We start from the raw sequence: 17663 nt of genomic DNA, 5'->3' as shown, positions 1-17663 counted from the left end.
GACGGTTCTCTTTTGCCTTCGGCAAATTTGTAATTCACTCCTGTTCTATGCCGGCGATGGTGGGGGGGGGGGGGGGGGGGGGGCAGGAGAGATGTTCTTAATCATCTGCACAAAAGCGCATTGTCCGTGGTGAAAATTTTTCCTCATTTACTATCGACCGTCAACGGTTCATGATTCACCGTAATTTTCTTATACGAACAGCCTGTTATCGCAGGTGAATTTACATATACCTGATAGCTGCTAGAAGTTTGAATGGGAGAACCGTGGCGTATACAAACCGGTCCCTAAATCTCGCAAGAATCAGGTCAATGTGTAAAAACGAAAATTGACGCCCCGGTTATATGAGCGAAGAGGAAGAAATCCACTATTAATTGATTGTGTATTTAAAATTTATGCCTTAAAATCGGAGTAAAATAACCAAAATCCCTATTCCCTAAATCGCTGATTTTTCTATTCGAGGGTGACAGAATATACAATTAATAAATCATCGCTGAGTATTAAAAAGAAACCAAAAACCAGCTCATCAACGGTAGAAAAAACGTTAACATGACGGGGTAGAAAACTTTTGCCGCATGGTTTGATGGGAGTAAAAATTTTATCAACGCACGTACGATACTCTGGACTATGGGTTAGGATAAAAAGATGGAGAATTCACTCGATAAGTTGGCTAAAGCGAATCAATTATGTCACTTTTTGCCACCCCATGCTGACCTCAAGTAGTGTAATTTAGTTTTTTGTCCTAGTTTTTTATTTTCTCGGCATCCTTATACCTGGGGAGTCGAACAAAAGAGGCACAGGAACGCCTTATACTACCGGTGAGCAGGCCGTGCTTCCCCGGGTCTCGGGTCGGTGTGGACTCGCGATACTCGTAGAGTTAAGAGCCACCCGTTAGGTGTCAGGAAACACGCGAGCCGAAAAGTCCAGTAGTTTGATATCGAACGAGAGGGCCCGAGGAGGAGCCAAACGGCGCGGGCGCGCGAGCGCAGGATTGGTCCTCCTCGGATGCCGAGGTAGTCCGAAGAGGTCCGAGGTCCCGCGGTGGTGGGATTTGGACTAGGGGCTGCAAGGGGTGACACAGGGCTGTTCCAGTGTGCAGCGGGCGGGCATCGCGGCGGACGCGCCGTTCTGCTGCTCCTGCAAAAATATATCCGTATATATATACATATATATATATACATACATACACACACACATATATATATATACACGTATACAGATATATCATACATATACATATATATATATATGTGTTATATCCGTGTGTCTATACATCGTCGTTACATACATTGTTGGTTTTTTGCACTCCCTCGCCGTAGGTATATTGTAAAATTTTTGCGCCTAATAGGTACGTAAAACACACGCAGACACCTGCGTCAGTGCATTAAAAAACGCGCGCAGTACAGAAGAAGTTCTCCGGGCCGGGAAGTTTAATTGGTGAATGAAAAAGAGAAGGAGAGTTGTAATAACAATAATAATGACAGTAATAACGACGACGACGACGACGACTAACAAATAAACAAATACCGAGTTTCGAGGAGTCCAGTATACGGTGCTGCATAATTGTTACGTAGACGTATATGTCGTGTCCTGTATACACGATGACGGTTAATCCTCGGCGGCGATGGCTCGATGTCGCGGAGAAATCCGGAGGGTTGGATCGGGATCGTACCTTCGGAAGCGTGGTCGAGGATCGCAGCCGATAATTGCGCGGTACCGATCCTTGGTATCGGGGAAATAAATAGAGAGAGAAATAAAAAACGAACTTCTCGATCGAGGGTGTGGGACAGGATAACGCGGAGGTGGAGGTGGAGGTGGAGGAAAAAGAGGAGGCGACGACGGTCGTCGGGGTGAATCGAGATACCCGAGGTATCGCTCGGGTTAGAAGAGGTAGTAAGTAGAGATCGGGAATCGGTGCGAGATGCGGCCCCTCGACGCCCGGACATGATGACTGGTCCCCGCTGAGGAAGGAGGAGGCTGCAGCCAGGAGAACTATGCGGGGTGGCAGAATCGGGGCGAGATGGTGTCTGGGGATGACGGTGGTCCTGGTGCTCGGGGCGGGCGTCTCGGAGGGCCATCGTCCGGCGCCGAGCAATCCGGTGCACCTGGCGAACACGCCGTCGCCTTCGCCGGTCTCGACGACGGCTCGGGGGGCGGTAGCGGGGAACGACTCGCTGCACCATCACCACCACGCGAAGGTCGGCGATAACGGAACCGCCGAGGAGAAGGCGCCGCTGTTCCCGACGGACATATTCACCCTCGAGGAACGTCGCCGGGGCGCCGTCGTACTCCACATACTGGGTGTGATCTACATGTTCGTGGCGCTGGCGATCGTCTGCGACGAGTTCTTCGTACCGTCGCTCGACGTGATTATAGAGAAACTCGAGATCGCCGACGACGTCGCCGGGGCGACTTTCATGGCCGCCGGCGGTTCAGCGCCCGAGTTATTCACCTCGGTCATCGGGGTCTTCGTCTCGTTCGACGACGTCGGCATCGGCACCATCGTCGGCTCGGCCGTCTTTAATATTCTTTTCGTTATCGGTATGTGCGCACTGTTCTCGAGGACCGTACTCACCCTCACGTGGTGGCCCCTTTTCCGCGACTGCACATTCTACAGCGCCAGTCTTATCACTCTGATTTACTTCTTTCGCGACAACTATATCCACTGGTACGAGGCTCTCGTGCTTTTCGGATTCTACCTCGCTTACGTTAGCTTCATGAAGTGGAACCAGCCCATGGAGAAACTCGTTAAGAGGATACTTTACAGGAACAAAGTCACTCGCGTCAGGTCCACCGATCAGCTCATGCCATCCGTAAGTTATCTTTCTTCCAACCGTATATCAACAATACACGATCACTGTGTACCTTCTTCCTCTCCAACCGCCACCGATATTACCTTATACCTATGTATGTACAATCTACGCACGCCCGAGCAATTACGAAAGCCATTGTAACAATATTTCCCTTCCCCACAGTCGTAAATTTGTCTGTATTATACGATATATACGACGACTCCCGATAATCGGTAACAGTCTATTGACCTACATTAACTATTCCACCCAGAAATTGGCATTGACAGACCGCGGACTGCATATTACATGATCGTGCACCGTGCAGGGGAAAATGTTGAAACCGAGTACAGAGGGAGAAAAAAAAGTGACAACAGGGAGCTTTTTAATTAGACGAGTGGTACGTATATCGTAGGCATACACGTATACGAATCTATGTACGTACATATGTACGTGACACACGTGCGCGAAGAGTCTTCGATGTAGCTGATCGACGGGGTCACGTGTCGCCTTGGATTACACACCCGTGTCCGTCTGTCAGTTATTGCAAAACGATGCGAGGTGGCAGAAAAAAAGGCAAAAATAAGAAAAAAAAAAAAAAAAAAACAAACACAACGTAATCGAGAACTCGGTTTTACGAAGCGCGGCCAGGTAGATAGGTAAGTGAGAGCAGGGTGGTGGTAGGCTTGTAAGGGAGGAAAGAAAAGTAGGTCGAAGCTGCTGCGATTCGATGCTCCCGACTATAGGCAACCCATCACTACGAGATACCGGCTACTTTGGAACGCAGATCACGATCGCAACTCGCAGTGTGAGAATCGCAGTCCCTGTTACAATCGGATCATATTTTGTCATGGCGAATAGAATAAAAAAAAAATAAAAAAATAGCCGGAATGCAACGTTGGGAGCGTTTTTTTGTCGCTTTTATTTGTGCTCCGCATAAAATGAATTTCGGACTTTGTAAAATTTTGCGGAAAATATGGACTTGAACACAGACTGATTTTTCGTACTCCGTCAAATTACGTTTAACGAAATGGCGATTTTTTTTTTTTATCACGTGTTTGTCGAGCCTTCAGTTCTCATGTATTTTGGCAAAGATTTGACAAAGTTTGCATTGCTTTGGATTTTTCAATTTTACTCTATTGGACTCTGGCCGTATTAAAAAAAACTTGAGCAATCCGCTTTTTTTTCTTTCCCTCGTTTTTTGTGAGGAAATAAACCGACGCTGTTTTTTTTACGCTATTACGCTTTATAAGTTGCATTTTTGTCCTTTTACCATATAGATATTTAATCTTCTTCGAGGGAGGTATTGTTTTCAACATACCTATATCAGCGGCTATCGAGGCGATTAAGTTAAGCCAGACTAGCTCGTTACCGAACGGTTATAAGCTCCGCTTTTTCGTCCTAGCGCAGTGCAGCTGAGGGCTTATGCATTGAATTGAGGGATAAGAAGCGGAGTAAAATAGAGACCGGGGGGTAGAGAGAAAGCGAGAGAGAGAGAGAGAGAGAGAGAGTCATTCCAAATTTAATACCACCCCGTCCTCCATCATGGTTCTCGAAAGCGTCGCACGGCTCACATTATATCCTCGGTTGTAACATTTTAACGCGTTTCTTATAACAATAAAAAAGGAATAAAAATTGTATATTACCCCATGGATGGAAAGTGTGCACGGATAGCGAGGTACGGCCACACACACCCACACACACACACATATGTGTGTATATATATATATATACACATATAAGCCAATTTCATATCCGGTAGGACGTTTTAGGCCAATCGTTCACACACACACACACACACACACACGCGCGTCCTAAGATCCCATCTCCGGCCGGCCCGAGTAGCGGAGAATGCAGTGACCCTCTACACTCCATGCTACTACGTCCCACATTATATCGATCCCCGAACGAGTCGCAAGGCAAGGCAAAGCGAGCCAACCCTGGAAAGAAAAGACCTTCCAAAAATTGCACCTCGCGACGTGCGGAAAAAGTTACGCAGTTAAATCGTCATTGCATGTAACCCCTATTCGGTTATTTAAATTTTCACCATCTAATTATCGTTTTATACCGGAAGTTTTCTGTGAAATTCTCCGCCCAGTACCGGCGGATAGGTAACCGAAGCTACATTTTTAATACGCAGTAATACAATCGCACCTGCATTTTGAACGCGTATTAATACAATCGGACCTGTATTCGAAATGTGTAGTTATACAGTCGAAGCTACATTTTGGCCATGTAGTGATACTGCTTAAGCTACATTGGAATACGTAGTGATCCGGGTGAAGTTACATTAAGGATATGTGGGGATACAATGGGAGTTACATTTTGGACATGTATTGATACGTAATGTAGCTTTGGTTGGCTGTATCCGCTGGTTTTGGGCATAGAATTGAACAGGTCACTGTACAATCTCGCTAATCTTGAGAATCGACATTCATCGTTAGGATCAATTATAATGCGGAATATGGTTGGCACATTTCTTTTTAATTCAGCATTAATTTCGGCGAGTGTCGCGATCCGGTTTGCAAAAGGAAAATGACTTCTTCTTCTCTACCTCAACGTGTAACAATATCACGTTCACTTAATTGATGTATTTCAGGGGGATTAGGGTAAGGGGGTCTTGAGACGACGGTTCGCGGCACTGAGTGTACCGTTCGTGCGGGTGATAAGGGATGCAAAGGACGAAGGGCGGGGGTAAGAGGGAGACAATCCGAGTGTACGTCCACACCACCAACGGCAATGGCGAATGCTGCTGACTGAACGATTGTTCGTCGCGCGTGTATATCGTTTTAGGTTTTTTCTCGTTTCCATCCTGTAATTTGCCTTACTTTACTTTACTTTACTTTACTTGACTGTCTACTCGACTCGACCCATTGTCTTTGTTAAAATTTGCGTCAAATCGCCCGAGGGTTGGTGTGATGTACATATACATTTAGTAGTTTGGTTCACCGTCGACGGCGAGGAAGGTTCGCTTTGATGTCTCGATTCCTTGGAGCTAAGTCTCGAAAGCCTGCAAAAGTACCTATCAAGGGGTAAAGAAAGAAAAAAAAAAAAAAAACTGTATCCATAGTCGGAGCTTCGAAACGTTATCGAGTTATTCGGGATATCGAATTTATGACGGGGGGGAATTATTGTCCAATTGCGGACGAATGTAGCTGCGTATTAGAAAATCTTGGGGAATAGAAAACAGCGAAATCTATGCTGGTGGTCGAGCGTATAATATAATGTAAGCAACGACGGGTGGAGAGTCTTATAACGCCCGCTGTATAACGTATATAATACGTACTAAGGCAGGCGATGTAATTTAGCGCAGGTAAAGGTTATCGAAGGAGGGATCAAAGTCGAGCTTTCATTTCTCAAGATGGCGTCCTTTGATACCCTGCAACTGCCAGAGCTCCCCCTATAAATTAGTTAAATCATGAGTTACGAGAAACGGCAACTTTTTGGCTCTCACTCACTCACTCACTTCTGCAGGACAAGCTGCACATTACGGTATAGAGGGAGGTATGCATGACCATACAGCGCGAAAGCTGCATAAGCAGCGGTAATAGTAGCAGTAAAACGACCAGCAAAGACGAAAGGCGAGAGGCGAATGCGTTTAAAATTTAAAATCGAAATTCAACTCCTACTGCACAGGTTGGATCTCCCTCCGTAGCTTGAAAGCCTTTTGATTTTCTTTTTTCTCTGTGTTATTATTTCAAGAATCGTCAATACTGCTGAATGCATTTATTGTAATAAATAATTATAAAGTATTCACATGTACCTTATGTATATTACAGGTTGGTCTTTTTCAAACGCCCGAGTGAAATATCTCGAGAACTAGAAGGAACGAGAAAAATTTTGATACAAAACCTGGAGGGTTTCGAAGGGAGATAGCTAATGCTGATTTGGGTTGATTTGTGAATTGCGTTACTTTCCAGATTTTTTTTAGGACATCGTGATCTTAGATAGGAAACACGATTTTGACTATGACCGGCTGACAGCAGGTTTGAGGACAAATTCAAAAACGTTAATAAAAGTTTAATTTCTTAAAAATCATCACTCAGCCATTTTTGTTGAGACAAGGTCGTAACCCCAAGGTTTAAATACTTTTTTACGCTTAAGGTGCTATAGGAGACGCTTGATCACCTCGAAAACACGATTTGCAGTTTTTTTTTTTTTATCAAACCACAGAGATTGGTGCACTATTTTATAATTTAGAAAATTTTTGAATAATTATGAAATTTTGAAATCTTTTAAATAATTTCGAGACATATATTACGGGGTAGATCCTGTAGACTTTGACGAGTCGTTACCGGAACCTACTTTATCCCCAGCCATTTAGCTATTTTGGGGTTCGTATACATCGATTATGCATTTACGTGCCACTACTCCGAATGCAGGAAATGATGGACGAACGAAGGGATCGGTTTTGAGGGAAACAGACGATTTAAATGGTATAGCTGCTTCGTTATTAATGCTCAAGTAATTGAATTATAATTGCGGTTAATGTAACGGAGTTGGCTAGGGAGAAGGGCTTGGATTGGCCTCGAGAGAAATAATTAGAAGTGACTCGTGCGAAAGTTAGGATGGAAGTATCTGGTCTAGAGAATGTAGGAAACTCGCTAGCTGCAGTGCAGTGATCAATCTGCTGACTCGGTCCGGGAAACGAGGCAGCTCCAAGTGAAGACAAGGAGAGGGATAAAGGGTGCGAAGTGACTATAAGACCGTGGGAAAGGAATCTGAGGGCTGGAGGATGTGAGAAATGAAGAACAGAAAAAAAATAAATAAAAAATTCAATCCAAGTCGTTATTCGTCATAGTCAAAATATATGTTCCCTATTTAAAATCACGAACGTGGCGCAATCCAAAAATCAACGGACTTCGGCTTTATCTTTTCAAACTTTTTCTAGTATCTCTACTAATTTCTGAGATACTTTTCTGGGGCGATTGAAAAACGCCACCCTGTACGTATACCGCGAGTTTTCCTAAACGCGGAAAGATGCGCGCGCCTGATTCAGGCAACCGAAGTTACAGCTATTTGTTTTGACAAGAGCTGTGATTCCGGTTGCCTGAATCAGGCGCGCGGAGCGTTTCGGGTTTAGGAAAACTCACGGTATATGTATGACAATTGTTCCTGTCCCGCAGTGTAATTATACGGAGTATTTCGAGTATTTTAACAAATATTTTATCGGCGAAATTGCAGGCCGTTCAATGAATTTACCCTTTTCGAAATGTTGATCGAGATATTTTGCATCAATTTCTCGGTCCAAGGCACACGATGATTTCAATCAACTCGCAATCTCTGTTTTTTTTCGCCTTTTATTCATGTACTATTTTACCGAGCCAAAGCTATTTTGGGACATACGGCATCGAGGTGCATTTACAGTTAGGTATTACATATGATTTGAAACGAAGGTGACAGAAACTCTGAATAGGTGGAGAAAATCTGGATCTCAGTATAGCCGATTTACAAATTATGCAAATCAAGTGTACAATGACTAAATTTCTGTGTTATTTACATAAAAATCCAAAGATACAAATTGTACTACTGCGTTGAGTCTACGGCATAGATGCGTGTCCGCAGAGTGTAAAAGGAGAGAATGAAACGAAAAATAATTTTCTTATCATTTAACTAATTAAGGGCAAACCGCAACGGTTCAGAAATTGTGGAACGGGGTCAGTAAGTTCGAACAATTACAACGTATCCGTAGATACACGATGCATTTAGAGTACTTAATGCGCAAAAATAACATTTCGCACAAAGTAATCATTGCCGTATAGAATATATAATTTGCCAATTTTTGCACACAGCACTTTTGCGACCGCATATAATATATCCATGATACGATATTCATTGTGAGCATATTATCTGTAACAATTATAGTCCTAATCATCATCACCCCCATAATAATATACATAAGCGCACACTATGTATAGCTGTGCTCGATACATACATGTCGAATGTCTTTTTTGTAACTGGGTGTAATTTCTTGCTTGCAGCACCAGAGCGCCGCCCAGGCATTGGTGAGTCCGCATGCCCGACAGCTCAAGTTTATTTTGCGTCGTTGTATTATGCACTTAATTGTTGTACACATACTTACTGCACACCCGTCTCGTTTCATAATATATTTATCATTCCACATGCACGAAACAAGCACTATATTTATTCACATAATATATACATATATATATATATCACGTGTCTTTTCATAGTTGTTTAATTTTCACGATTGTGTTTATATATATCCGTATTATACATACTGTAGAGTAAAACGGAAGCTATAATAGTGAAACAGGTAAATCGTCTACATCCATCTACCATTTATATCATACGTGCACTATAACCTAATGAATTATATTAGAGCTATTATTATACTATATAAATATCAAACATGTATATTTAATATATTTATTGTATATCATTTTATTAACGGCAGGTTGCACTATTTGTGTAGTACATGTGTCGCACTTCTTTTCGTTTCAATCATTGTAAAGGGATGAAGTGTTTGTAGAAAATTATTTCGACCATTAGAAGCTGACTGTACGAAACAAAATCAACTATACGGTACACTGTTAAAAATGTTTGCTGTAAGTATACCAAAGGTCTATGGGAAGCTTTTGTTTGTTTATATTACGAAGCTAATGTTTAACTTCGATATATCGCGTAGTAGTATTATACTCTGGATTTGCGTATCAATTTAAAAAAATTACGAACCACCAAAGTTACATGGGTTTTTTTTTCTAATTAGAACAGATACATATCGCCTGTTTCTTGCGAAACTTAGTTTCATAACTTATGTTGGTTTAGTATAGATTCTCATTCTCTTCTCTTTTAAAATTAGATATCGTCTGGCATTGAAGACAAGAAGGTGATTGGTGACAGGAAAATTGTGAAAAAAATTACGATCACAGTAGAAATGTCGAGTGAAATTAAGAATTTTCCTAAAAGATACTTTTGGAATTGGTTCGAAAAGATTCGATTAATGATAGGAAATTCGAATGAAATATGAAGTGATTCTTTTTTTTAACCGCGGTTGTAAACTTATTATTCCTGTTATTCCATTTTCTTATGCACACATTTAGTACATTTACGAAATTGTACAGAAATTTTTGACTAATTTGTATGAAATTAACAAATAAATTGTGTTTATGCAAGTTTAGTAAATTTGACAAGCAGTTGCATATTTTTTGAACAAGGATTTCAAAAATTCTGATTTTGGTATGAAATTTAGAAAAGATCTATGGCGATTACATTTTGTTGCACAGAAATTCTAATTTTGCTTAACTTTTGCCTACGAAAAGTGTAGTAAGATCACAAACATTTATAACAGTATACCATTAATTTTCAAAGTTTTATCAAATTCAGTAAAGTTGCGTGTGAATTTATTAATCGTCGGTTTTATTTACCATTGATTATTGTAGAATGATTATTATATTTGCAATAGCTGTATTCCACTGTACGAAGAGTTGTTACACCACAATAAAGTAGGTAACCGTAGTTAATTAATTCGTAGAATCGACTACGATACGATAACAGTTGGAACACACGTAAATCCGTGACAAAATTAACCAAACAAACGTAAACCACATTAGTTAGAACTGTCGTTCTTTGATTTTTAATTACCAAAAAAAAAAAAAAAAAAAGAGCGGATGAATCCAGACACGTGAATCGTACAATAAATAATATCGTGCAGATAGACTGTATACAGAGTGAAATCTTAACGACTGCGCGTTCCGACGTCTGCTAAAATTTAATGCGCATTGGCCACAATCCGAGAGCGACTGTTCGCCAGAGCGACCAGCCGTCGTAAATGTAATCTGAAAAATGTCGACAATTGTCGCTGGCAGTTGTGCTCAACACCGACAACTGTCGGGATATTTGAGGTCGCATGCATCGCGGCGAACTGTCGCTTACGACGGTTGGTAGACCTGGGAAGGCTCCGCTCTCGGATTTGTTGCGCATGCGCATTAAATTCTAGCAGACGGGGTAACGTGCAGTCGTTAGAAATTCACTCTGTACAATGTGATATCGTGCTTATCTTGGTATCGTAGTATCAAATTTCGTTTATCGTTTATCATTGGAAAATTTTACGTCTAGTTGTTGTATATGTTATTTCATTATACTCAGGTTATAAATGTATAGTAAATTTCTCGTATTGTAACTATTCCTGATGAATTATTATAACGCAGGTACGCCACGTCGGACTTGGGCGTTTGCAGTACAGTAAGATGGACATTAGCTAACGGGCGATAATCCACATCTACATCTACATAGCTAGCTAAACCGCCACTGCTCACCGAGGCCATTACGCTTGAGCGATGTATGAAAATGCGCGAGCTCTGCTTTCTCTCAAACCCTAGCGAAAATTTTCGCGGATCGCGTTCTGCAAATGCTAGCGCCCACTTTCCGGTTGGATGATTTCGTTCGTGCCCATCGTATATACACGCACACATGTTGGAAGCCTCGTGCAAATTTTGCAGCTAGGCTCACACGCCTATCGTATTGTTACACAGAAATGCACTCTCCTGCACGCACACATTGCTCAGGACCTAGTCACGTCGGGTTCCGGGCATGCACGTTTACATGCATACTCCGCACTATATTCGCGTGTCGTTCTTTTCTCTCTGTTTTAATTCTGAAGAGCCGCTGCAACTCGAGCTGTGGCGAGCTCTCGTGCGGTGTGCTATTTTTTATAGCGAGATTTTTAATCACACGAATTGAATTCTTCACGGTGAAACCATCTTTAAGTAAACCTGCGGCATGTCTCTCCTTGGCTGGAGATTACGATGGGATGAAAATATCGATGTTTTTTTTTTCACGATTATTATAAGTTCTCTACGGTTTCAAACAGCACGTGGTGGCTCGTATTTGCTGTTTCAACATAAAAAAAACCATATTTTGCGTGCTTGACTTAGAGCGGTACATAGGTTAGCATATGGGTCCATTTTCCAGCAAAACTACTGATGGTGGGTTCGGTAAAGTGAGTTTGAAGTTTCAATGTGACAAAACGTGGTTTTCTATGTTAAAAAAAGTAAACATAAACTACGAATTCATCAAAACTTGGAGGATTTATTATCATTACACCTGAGGAAATAATTGATATTTGCATACTGTGATACCTAATCAGTTTCCGCTACATAACGGTTCCCTTAATGGTCGGCATTAAAAAATAGCATTAAGAGTGGCGCGGTTCATGGAGATTATGTAATCGTGACACGAGGCTATTCAGCTATAAATCGTAACGCAACTTATTCCGCATACCATCCATCTTATACATCGTTCATAGGTGTATACATATGTTTAACACATAATGCTCGAACTCGTTACGCTGCGGATGGACGGACTAGAAATGGCGGGAGAACGAGAGAGCGAGAGAGAGAGGGAGAGAGAGAGGGCGAAAAAGCTCTTGGGCTGACTGTAAGTCCTGAAACGGGATTTGTCACGTGGGGTTGTAGCAGTCCGTCCGTTCGTTCGTTCAGGGTGCTGCTTTAAGCGGCTTACCCTTAGACGACTGCTGCACGCTCGATTTACCAGACTAGACGCCGCACCGCGACCGTATCCCCTTCTCAGTTCGCTGATACATCCTGACTGCTTGCAGTGTTTTAGCTAGGCTTCGAATTGCAAATTCCCACCTCATGCCAGGTATCGACAGCCGGTATTTTAATTCCTCGTTTAATTGTCGCGAGCTTCTTTGACGATTTTTTTATTTTCTTTTTTGTTTTTATTTTGTCCTCGTTTTTATTCAACGCCCTATTCGATCCTCGTTTCTTCTTTCTTCGCTAATCACTGCCCGGCTTGTAGAATCCTGATCGACCGTTTTTGAACGGATTTCCAAACAGAGTTTGACAAGTCTTGTTACAATTTCTCTTCGTTGAAAGAAACTCCAGGTGGCTTCAAGTGACTTTACATAATTTCAAGGAAATCTCGGTATGGATAACTCCTCGTCTAAAATCTGTACGACACTTTTTCGTTCGTTTCATGATATGGGTCAAACGCAACATGACGGCTTATAAATTATCGAGTTCTGAGTAGTTCGAGATTTTCGCGAAAGCTTGAAGTTAGGTGAGAAGTCCATTACGATCGGTAATTGGATGGAACACGGATACCGATAATTTGAGCAATATGCGTTCAACATGTAACATGCCAGGAGGCTGATTTGATATTGAATAACCAGGGTGGTAGGATTGCAGATATACTATACGTATATGTAACGTCGATTGTAATTACTTCGACATTGTTCTTCGACGATTGAATGAGCCTCAATCGCGCAATCGATGCAGGATGGTACGCAGAATGGAAATGAGGTAGGTAAATTGCTACTGTGTTCCGCATAATAATATCTTCTCGGTACTGCCAGCGAAACATTTTCAAACGACCGGAGACAATTAATTACGAGGCTCAATGTGACGGGAACAATTATACAAGACAGCTGGTCCTTCGGCGGATATCAGTAAGCAATCGAACCCACAACGATGTCACGATTCCATCAGCAAAACGGGGAACATTCAATCGGTCAAACGCGATATGTGAACGTGATGTAGGCGATGCGAATTTTTTTAAGCTTATAAAAAAACGAAATGTCAAATATTTGACGTACAGTTTTGGTAAGACTGGGACGATTGTTATTGTTAACTGACAGATGACTGATGACTACTACCAGTAATCGTAACAACATAATTTCAATTCGCCATTCAACGCGGAAAGGTTTCACATCTCATTCCGCATTTCGACTAAAGTTGGCTTCCCTGCTTAGCAGACGATCTCGCCGACCAATGAAGTTCAATTATTTCGCGCATGCGCAGTCGGTAATACAGTTTGCCAAGTTTCACCGTCTCATCTCGACGTGTGAAACGTACCCGTATAACGAGTTCTTTCGTTCCTCCGTTCCGAAGGTAACGACTGTGAGAAATGGCGTAAAAAATATTGCGGAATGTCCGCAGAAGCGGATAAGCAGAAAATGAATAAATAAAACCGCAAGATGAAGGGGGCGAATAAAGGTGATGAAACGGAAGAAATTAGCCGGGGCTTGCGTCTGAGGCAAAATTAAATTAAAACCTATATAATATACGAGTGCCTAGACTTATTACTTGGTAGCTGGGTGCAGTAAGGCGAGGCGCGCGTGGCGAACACCTTATTGTCGTCTAGTGCCAAGCTCTCTCAACCCGCTCGCCTTGCACCCTGGGGAATGCAACTTTTAGGAAGCACTCGTCTCCTCCTTCCACGACCGCGCCGTGGGCAACTACTCACCCTGCAGCAGGGTAGAAACCCCAACGGCCGGTACTCGACCCAGAAATGGTCGGCGAGTCCTTGCCGCCAAGGGAGTCACATTCTTGTGTGTGCATGATTGTCGACCCTGCTGCATGTGCAAAAAGCGGTCTGCTCTGTATAATGTGTGTGGAAACTGGACAAGGTGGACATTTTATGTCCCACTTAAAATTCACACGAGTTTTTTTCACTGACCGCCCCGCAACTCAAGCTCATGCTGTTGTCAAATCGATATAAAATTGACAGATTTTCAGTATATGTATACATACTCCGAATATACTATCGCGGAAACTGATCCAGTAAAAACTCCACTCGATGCGGATTAACTTTTTTTTAACTCATTTTTCCGTCACAGACCATTCGATGTTACATCGATGATCAACTACAACTAAACAACGAACAGAACAGTTGTACCGTCGATTATTCTAGCTTGTGAAATCATTCGGAAACAACTCAACTTTCTCTTATTCTTACTGTTAAAATTTAAACTATTCCATATGTAAACTTATTTACACAGAATCTTTAAGCTTGTGAGAATTTTTTATACCTAATTCAAGACAGTTATCCACTGTACATCTCTTTTATATTCTTCGAAGTGTATTATTGTTTAACTGATTTTAACTCAGTTGGCGATGAGAACTTGAGGTTATATCGTCTGAGTTCTGGAGCGAAATTAACTCTTGTCAAGTAGCAATTAAAAGTCGTGGACCGCGGCTGTCGACCTCTTCGCTAATTAGGAGCTAGTTCATTACCTCAAATAATAACAAGTGCAATTCGCTCCAGCTATTACGATGCGCCGGGGTGTACAAGTGTAACTTTACCTGCAGCTGCTGCAATAATTGCAAATTTTTCTTAAATCATTTTTCTACCGGTGCCAAACGTCACCAAACTCTTGCTCTTCGAATTGCATAGACTGGGGTCTGTAGCGGAGAAACGTTGCAGTTCGGATTTTCCTCAATGAAAATTCCCACATTCCGGAATCATGCCACGGTCAGAATATCGGTGAAAACGAAAATTTCCGGCAGTTGAAAAATTGACCGGCAGTAAAATTGATCAAAGTCACGAGGTGGAGATTTTACTCAAGTCTCATGGCAGCCATATTGGAACCTCTTTGCCCGCGTCGTGTTTTATTTTCACGCGTCATTATTTTCGGTTAAGATTGTTCCATAGCCGTGTACATAACTTCGTATTATGCGTATATAACTTGGGACATGTGTTATATCCCGCTTAAATTAAACCACACAGCAGCTATACTGCATTCGCGGAGAAACACGTTTCGCTCGATTTCATTTCACCAAACCATCCTCTGCTGCAGTCGGTCATTCTGATTATAATCCGATTACCGTATTGGGTTACACAAGGACCGCGATACCGCCAATTACTCTACGATATTGGTGCTCTCTAATTGGTATCAATACAGAAGGACTAGGTACAGGTGCCACGTCGTATTCCAATTAATAGATACGTAGCTACTATTATACAGAATGAATTTTCAGTCTATCTCCGGCTTGCCTCTCTTCTACGTGTTTCAGGTAACCCAGTTGTTACAGCAATTTTCGTTATTTCGTACTTTTCACCGGTACGAGAAAGTTTATTGATGTCTAAAAATACTGTTCAAAAATCTGCATGTATCTATTATAGTGTCACGTGACAATGACAACGTTGCCTCAATTCGGGTGAAACGACCCCCGATCGAAGCAACACCGTCCGTTGTCGACGTCGATGCTTTGCCCATAAATATAAAATTAATAGTGTCGTCATTCAATAAACGAAAACATTAAAACTGCAAGAGCGTTTCACCGTCGCATCAATAATGGCTGGGAGCGATGCTCGCAAGTTGTGCCGGCATTCGATAAGGTATTCATTGTACGGGTACGGGAAGATTCATCGACCTACATGACGAGTCCATAGGGTCTATCAAGCTTCCCACTCACGCCCTGCAGCAGCAGATCCTCGAAACTACCGCGTCGCGTTCTATTTTAATAAAATGAAACTGCAGTAGTAATGTGTTAATAATCGAGGCCACGTCGCGGTGTCGACGGAGGGAAAACCAGCCGCTTATCCGATCTGACACAGCGCGTTTAACGGCACCGGCAGCATCCTATATCCATGCGACTTGGCTCCGACCCCAGGGTGCAGACCCGATTTCGGATAATGTGACAACCTTCCCGAGTATTATATACGTATAAGTGGGTATTACGTAGGCACCGGGGATCACGGGACGTGAAAAAAATCAAAGATTACGCGAAATCTCAGGGAATTTAGGATACATCTGCACGGAGATGGGAGGTAATAATAAAATTCATTGATTCGTCGTTGAAAATCAGAGGTTAACTTCAAAATTTTACCTCTCAACTATTTTCACTTCACCGCAGGTGTTCACTGGTCAATAAATCGGAGGGCAAACCGTCAATCCTGTTTAATGCAGCTATACAGAGTGAATTCCTAACGACCGCACGGTCCATCGTTTGCTGAAATTTAATGCGCACATACCGGAATCATAAAGCGGTTGTTTCCCAGGCCGATCAAACGTTATATACGACAGTTCACCGCGAAGTATATAACTTGAAAAATTTTTACAGTTGTCGCTGTTGAGCACAACTGCCAGCGACAAATGTTGAAATTCTTCAGGTTCCATTTGCGACGATTCATTGCCCTGACAAACATCCGTTCCCTGATCGCAGCCCGTGCGCATTAAATTTCATCCGTCTACGGATCATGCAGTCGTTAGGAAATCACTCTGTGCAGTTAGCAAACAAATGGCGTTAATGAAAGAATTGAAAAATGGTTACCTCTAGCAAGATTTTCGACACCAGTTATTCTGCGGGTAAATGGGCCTGGTGGGCCTGTGGCCATACGAAGCCGTGTTAGCGATCCGTTCGCTTCCTTACCGGCGGAGCCGTTTAACACGCAATACCTGCGTAAGACGGACAAAATCCCGCAAGGGTAACCGTCGTTAACAGCATACAGTCAACGTAAACGGTAAAAGTTGAAAGAATATTTCATCCTGCATGAAATTGACGAAGAATTTATTTTCCTTCAATATTTTCTTTCGCTAAACAGAGGTTCGCCGGTACATATTTTACGAGAAGCTTCCTAACCTCGGTTTGTTTTCGAAATTGTGTTTCAGCAGCATCCAAACGCGACAAACAGCAGCGAGACCAGCGTCGGCGGCGTTTCCGGCGCCTGCGGAAGCAGCGGGGTACCAGCCTCAGCAGCAGAAGCTGGATGCAGCAGCAGTCGCGGGGGCAGCAGCAGCGGCCACGGTGGAGACGGAACGAGCGGCATCGGAGGCGGCGTCGGGGGCGGTGGACAAACGACGGGTCACACGACGCGCGAAAGTCACGCCAAGTTTCGCCACGGTTTGCTACAGCTGATGATCCACACTATCGACCCGCTCCACGACGGTCAGTCCCGCACCGGTATATCCTCAACACTCTATCACTCTCGGCTTGCTGCTTGCGAACGAGGCTAATTTAGAGACTGAATTGTTTTATGCCGCATACGTATAGGTAGGCCTTGTTATTGTAGGTAGGTATGTACAACGTAGGTAGACGTAGCCGGTGGTAATGACCTAGGTACCACGTCCCAGTATCACTCCATTCGTCGAATGACACAGCTCCACAAAAA

At 42.8% G+C, this 17663-nt stretch overlaps 1 protein-coding gene across 7 annotated transcripts in view; it reads left to right on the top strand.

Moving 5' to 3' along the window:
• Window positions 1-1102: 1102 nt before the first annotated feature.
• The window catches only part of LOC107218012 (sodium/potassium/calcium exchanger Nckx30C), a 44686-nt gene continuing 28125 nt past the window's right edge, over window positions 1103-17663 (top strand). For 2 of the 7 annotated variants that reach the window (XM_015655743.2, XM_046742409.1), the window contains exons 1-3: window positions 1103-2810; window positions 8768-8791; window positions 17164-17455. In XM_015655743.2, the coding sequence (XP_015511229.1) occupies window positions 1992-2810; window positions 8768-8791; window positions 17164-17455 (1135 nt within the window). In that variant the 5' untranslated portion in view covers window positions 1103-1991. The remainder of the gene's footprint in view (window positions 2811-8767; window positions 8792-17163; window positions 17456-17663) is intronic. The other 5 variants (XM_015655744.2, XM_015655745.2, XM_046742410.1 and 2 more) reach the window with 5 other exon arrangements.

Source organism: Neodiprion lecontei, chromosome 5 (assembly GCF_021901455.1).
Source record: "Neodiprion lecontei isolate iyNeoLeco1 chromosome 5, iyNeoLeco1.1, whole genome shotgun sequence".
Lineage (NCBI taxonomy): Eukaryota > Metazoa > Arthropoda > Insecta > Hymenoptera > Diprionidae > Neodiprion > Neodiprion lecontei.
Note: the sequence above shows the minus strand (reverse complement) of the source record. Positions and strands in the feature narration are given on the sequence as shown.